The sequence below is a fragment of the Cornus florida genome, unplaced genomic scaffold (assembly GCF_030987335.1).
Source record: "Cornus florida cultivar Cherokee Brave unplaced genomic scaffold, ASM3098733v1 CherokeeBrave_3.0.0_Hap2_Chr08, whole genome shotgun sequence".
Lineage (NCBI taxonomy): Eukaryota > Viridiplantae > Streptophyta > Magnoliopsida > Cornales > Cornaceae > Cornus > Cornus florida.
In genome coordinates this window covers 14956472-14962534 of record NW_026775578.1, presented here as the reverse complement: position 1 = coordinate 14962534, position 6063 = coordinate 14956472, and the positions used below count along the sequence as shown (strand labels likewise).

The 6063-nt window shown below is 36.1% G+C and overlaps 1 protein-coding gene across 5 annotated transcripts; it reads left to right on the top strand.

Annotated features, from left to right (window-relative positions):
* LOC132269551 (probable F-box protein At1g44080) lies at nt 1-3651 on the top strand. Of its 5 annotated transcripts, none has more exons than XM_059770784.1 (3): nt 1-426; nt 842-911; nt 1118-3651. In XM_059770784.1, exon 3 carries the CDS (start codon nt 2105-2107, stop codon nt 3443-3445), a length of 1341 nt encoding a protein of 446 aa, XP_059626767.1. In that variant the 5' UTR covers nt 1-426; nt 842-911; nt 1118-2104; the 3' UTR covers nt 3446-3651. The 5 variants fall into 5 exon arrangements, with proteins under 5 accessions (XP_059626767.1, XP_059626766.1, XP_059626768.1 ...); XM_059770786.1 differs by lacking the exon at nt 1-426 and having other exon boundaries at nt 433-911; nt 1118-1208; nt 2080-3651; XM_059770783.1 differs by lacking the exon at nt 842-911.
* The last annotated feature ends 2412 nt before the right edge of the window (nt 3652-6063 follow it).

The following is a 6063-nucleotide window of genomic DNA, read 5'->3' as shown; positions in this document are numbered from 1 at the left end:
GCAAGAGGTTTAAATTAAAGATATTTCCAACAAAAATTAAATACTCTATGCAGAAAAAAAACGAAAAAAAAAAAGAAAAAAGGAAGGCCAACCATATTGGGTAACTGAAGATAAGTGAAGCCCAAAGCTGTGTGACAAGATTTTAAATCCATGGGCGATAACCCTTTTTGTGGGGGACGGCCCTGTCCCAAGGCGGTCACCTTGGGCCTCAAATTTTGAGGCCCATAGAGGATGGAAAAAAAAAATTAAGTTAGGGCATGGCTTGGTCGGCTTGGGCCTCAAATTTTACAGGCCCACAAGGGATGGGAAAAAAAAAAAAAAAATTAATTTAAGTTAGGGCAAGTTTTCAGACGACACAATCTGCTTCGACACTCCGCAGGACGCAGCCTCCGCTCTCGGCTCAGGCTCAGGTGACACCGTGACAAGGTATGTTCATCCTCTCTCTCTCTCTCTCTCCCTAAGTCCACTCCAGTCTCACAACAGCAGCAACCATACCCCTTTTCCTCATAATTTTTTGCATTTTCACATTCAATCCTACGAAAATTAAGAATCCCTTCCAGTGGGTTGAGGACCTGAGGTAATAATTAACTTTTCGATCTCTAAATTATGCTCATACTTAAAAGTGCCAAATTGGGTTTTTTTATCTTATTTTTTTTTTAATTTTTATATGAAGATACATACCACCATTATTGATGTTATTTGAAGTTGGCTCAGCTAGAATTTCGGTTAATAATACTGTCAAAGGCTCAAAGCACTTGCCATCAGAATGTACAAACACATGGAAATCAAGAGCAGGCTTTTACAAAACAAAAGTTAATGGTTTTTCTATTAATTTGCACAGGTCTTCTGTTGCAATGATCAATCAATCACTGCTACTAAAGTTGATTCCTCATCCTGAAATCAAGAAAGGGGTAATTGACTCCCAAAAAACACACACAAAAACACACACAAAGCTCCAGTGAAAACTCCAGCCAGGAGATCATTCGACCAAACTGCTTGATTTTAGATTTTTTTATATTATATTTATTGTATGAATGGCAATGCTTAGTTATTATTGTTTCCGTTTGACTCTCCATCAATTTTCTGTTAATTGTGATCTTCTTTCACATGCTAGCAGGACACTCTTCTTAGGATCTCGTGAGGTTATTTGCCTTGAACATGAATCAAATCACTGCATATTGAGGACACTCTTCTTAGGATTTCGCGAGGTTATTTGCCTTAGAACATCTACTTTGATATGGAGATGAATTTTGATTTTTGTGACTAAGTTGTGTTGAATATTTCCTTTTAATTTTTTTTGATGTAAACTGGATCGTGCTCTTTTTAAAGCACCAAGGCCGGATATTCTTTTGTTTGTTTTCAACATTAATATATTTTATGTTCTTATCATCTCATATTACTGAAAATTCCGCATTCTTATAAATTTTTTGTGCCATAAATTTACTGTTATTAGTTACCTGTCTTATGCATACTGCACAGGCACACAATTATTTATTGGTGGTGATAAATTTATAGTAATTAGTTAGTTGTTTTATGCAATCTGCACAGGTGCACAATTATTTATTGGTGGTGATAAAAATTTATAGTTATTAGTTAGTTTTCTAAAACACACTGCACATGCGCACAATTATTTATTGGTGGTGATAGATTTATAGTTATTAGTTAGTTGTCTTATGCACATTGTACAGGCGCACAATTATTTGTTGGTGGTGATAAATTTATAGTTATTAGTTAGTTGTCTTATGCACAATGCACAGGCGCACAATTATATTAGCTATAGAATTTGAAAACATCATGTGAAAAATCCGCACTCTTATAATTATTTTTGCGCGTGTGAAACTTAAGGGCCTCACATTTGAAAGTTCATTATTATTAATTTGACACAGAACTCAGAAGAATGATATACTTGTCATCCAGTACATGCTTACAGACCACATTGAGATAGCTTATGCATCTTCGACTTTGCTTGTATACTGAAAATATTGAAAGAGCTTTAGAATGAAGCTGCTATTTTACATGAGCCGGGCATATATGTTTTTTCTTTTAACTTACTACTTGTTCTTTTCCAATTATTTTTAGGTTCCTTGTAGCCACTAATTCAAGTATGCAAAGAATAAAGAATCTTCTATCTCGAATGGTCAACTTAACCACTAATTCCAGTGACTTAAACACTGATATTAAAAGGGAGAAATTGAAGGTGGTTAATAACTCCGATGACTTCATAAGTGCACTTCCTCCAGAAGTCATGGAAGTTATACTTCAGAAGCTCAACATTGTGGGTTTTCATTGCTTTAGTGCAGTTTGCAAGAGTTGGAGGTCCATTGCGGTTACTGCAAAGCACCATCAACACTTCTCTTTTCGACAGCTTCCATGGCTAATGCTATCCACCAACAATAGTTTGCGGGATGATCAACAAAGGTTTTTCAGTCTAATGCTATCCACGAACAACAGTTTGCAGGATGATGAACAGAGGTTTTTCAGTCTGGATCATGGAAAAATTTTCAAGCTGAATCTGCCTGAGGTTTGTCATTGTAGGTGTTGTGGTTCTTCCTGGGGGTGGTTGATATTGGCAAATAGGAGTGGAGACAACATCCTTTTCAATCCATTTTCGAGGCGTAAGATCCAACTTCCATCCCAGACTACACTTCCTGTTGCTCAATATATTCACACTCTTGGTGGTGTTATGGAGCAATGGTGGAAGGGTCCATCATTCATCCGGAAGGCCATGTTATTATCGCCTCCTGCAAGTGATAATGATGGAAATATTGTGGGTGACGATTGTATTGTTGTCGCTATTTATGAATTGGCGAAGTTGTGCTTTTGTAGACCAGGGGATCAGGCTTGGACTGGTTTTGGGAACGAGCATCTCGGCGTTAGTTTTGAAGATATGATACTGTACAATGATCAGTTGTACGGTGTTACTGATGAGTATGATCTCGTGCTTATTGAGTTGGATCCCCAACCAAGGGGCACAAAAGTGACCATGCCCTCCCCTGATGGCCATGATCGCCATTCTCATCCTGATTCGGAGTTCATTTATTTGGTTGAATCTTGTGGGGAGCTTTTGATGGTTGTGAGACACTGCAGGTATCCTACAGGGAATGGAAGCTTTCCCCCTTGCTTCACTACTGCATTTAAGGTGTTCAAGTTCGATTCAAGTGGTCCTCGTTGGGTTGAAGTAGACAACTTAGGTGATCAGATGCTATTTGTTGGCACCAGCAGTGGCATCTCCTTCTCTGCAAGCCTCTTCTCAGGATTTAGGGGAAACTGCATTTATTTTACAGATGACAATTTTTGGAATATAGTTATTATATTTGAAGGTCCAAAAGCTTGTAGGGATTTGGGTGTATTCAGCTTAGATGACGGGAGTATTAAATCCTTCTTTCCAACTGGCAGCCATTCATCTCTATGTCCTCCTGTATGGTACATGCCGAGTCATTTGTAGGGTTGATACAAGGAAATAGAAGATTCGTACTTGTTCGTGTGAATCAAAAACACTAAGGGGTAGTTTGGTAATGTTTATGTTTATGTGTGTGTTTGCTATTTTTTTTTTTTTTTTTGAGTTTAATTATTAGCTTTTAAAAAATATTAATATGTTTGGTAATTTTCAATTGTTTTGAGAATTTTGAATACCAGAAAAGTGTTTGGTAATGATGGGCTGATACATGTGTTTGTATCAATATGATGAAGACCAAGATTTTTATTTAACAATAACCATTTTTCAATGAAGAATCCAACACTTACAGGTTATCAGCTCCTGAGACGGCGACACACAGGTCCTTTAGTAGCTCAGAAGTCAACCCATTGTACCTATAGTGAAAAAAAACCCAAGATTCTTCGTCTCCCTAAACCTCTCTGCCCTAGTAACCATAGTTCCAATCGCTTAAATCATTCATTTATTGCCTACTAAATCACTTGACAAAGATTTAAGAAATCCATTCTGAATATACTTTTATATGTTCATTTTATAAATAATGGGGTTTGAACCTGGCATACCCACTTAAGTTAATATCATACCAATAACGCGTAGGTAGAGTGGTTTGCCCACTGCACATGCAGGCCACAGCAATGAGAGAGGGATCAGAGGGTGAGGAATTCTTCTCTTCTTTGGGACAAAAAGAATCTGAACAATTTTAACTAATATGAGAGTGTACAACCTGATGAAGTACTAGAACTAATTAATATGACCATTCATTCCTAACGGGCCGGTCTCTTAAACTAGTCCAAGTAATGCTTTGTCTATTTAGGATTTACCCATGTTTCACCAAATTTTTTTTTTTTTTTTTTTGGCCCTGTTAAAATTGTCTATAATAAATAAATTAATTAATGTAAAAAAAAATAAAAAAAATTTGAGCCCCATCCCTTCAGGACAAGAATTACCCCCTTTGTCCCAATTTAGATGTTAGTTGTGGGAAGTAAAATTTTTTAAGGGAACACGTGCGACATACCTTGTTTCCGTGGAAAGTTACTAATTTGCCTTTTTAAGTTTTGAATATTCAAATTTGAAATTTTAAACTCTAAGGATATATACGAAAAGAGATAAAATATAGTGTTTGAAAAAGGAAAGTGACAACTATTTTGAGACAGACCAAAAAGAAAAGCATGATCATTTTTTTTTTTTGGGACGGAGAGTAATTTTTTAGAGGTTAAGACTTACCAAACATGATCCACATGATCCCAAATGCTAAAACTCTTAAATCTGGTCTGATGTCGTGGCTTTATCGAGTAAATAGCTATTGCTCACTAAAATTCAATGTGATTTGCTTCATTACTCCTCCACTTGGGTATTAGAAAAAGGTCTTATCAAACAGGCAAAGTCAGGTCAAGGTCCGGTGGCAACGCATGCTAAGAAAGGGTAATCCATCTACCTTCCATTCTAATTAATCATTAGACAAAGGATCGCTTGATGTCGCATTGTAGTGGAAATTTAGTGCATCAAAGGCCCAAATATGAAGAATACTACAGGATTTAGCTATTGTGTCCTTAGTCACTACACAAATAAATGGTATACAAGCAAAAATGATCAATGAATTGAATATGAGTGAATAATTGAAACACAAGAAGTCTACTTCAGAATCTTCCAAAAACATTACCTAAATACAACTTGTAATAATCGTTTATTTTTTAAAATTACTAAATTTACTTTTAAATTCTCTCCATGCTTTTATAATTTTATTGATGCTGCTTCATAAGTTCCAGAAATAAGTTATCATTTCAACCAAAAATACAATGCTGGAAAAAACTAGTTATTTGCTCATAAATCCATCTTGAATTTAAATCTTTTTTTTCAGCCAAACGATTCCGTATAAAGAGAGCGCCAAAACGCATGACGTACCCACGTTCACGGTGGCTTTGGGTCTTCATTTCCAGATCACGTACGTGTCAAGGTTTCAAACTTTCAATATCCATTTACTGATTGGTCATGAAGCAAAAATTTGGGACCAACCACCATTTGTCAACATGTGTTAAATAATTGTAACTCCCAGATTCTTAATCCAATCATATATTAACAGAAAACCTGACAAACATTAGAAATGAGACCCAGCATATAGATTTAACTAACCAGATGCTCATTTGTGACTATTTTACACACCTTGATGCTCATTTTGTGATCATCAAACCAGATGAACACAAGTTACTACAACTCCACATTTGATAACTGTGATGGCAAATATACATTTTCTGCTTCTTAATGACCGTGGTTGTGATATCTGGATCAGTCAATCACTTTCAGACCTTGGTTAACAACTTCATAAGAATTAGGGACAATTAAGTAGTCTTCCGAATTCAACAATGAGTAATAATTATAAATTTCAAAATATTATCTGTGCACTGAAGCTGAAAACATCTTATAACATATACAAGAGACTAGCAGCGTTCATTAGCCAAATATAATCTGCTAAAATTCAATGTAATGTGTTGGTCATCACTCCTCCACTTGAGTATTAGTATCGACTATCAACCATCAACGCAGAAGCATGTTCCTTAATGAGACATGCTAACTTAATGGGCAAGGGAAGCATGGGCACTGTGCACATGCATATCATTCTCTTTTACAGTACT

Coding starts and splice junctions, on each gene's coding strand:
- LOC132269551 (XM_059770783.1), top strand. CDS start 2,105: ATGCAAAGAATAAAGAATCTTCTATCTCGAATGGTCAACTTAACCACT.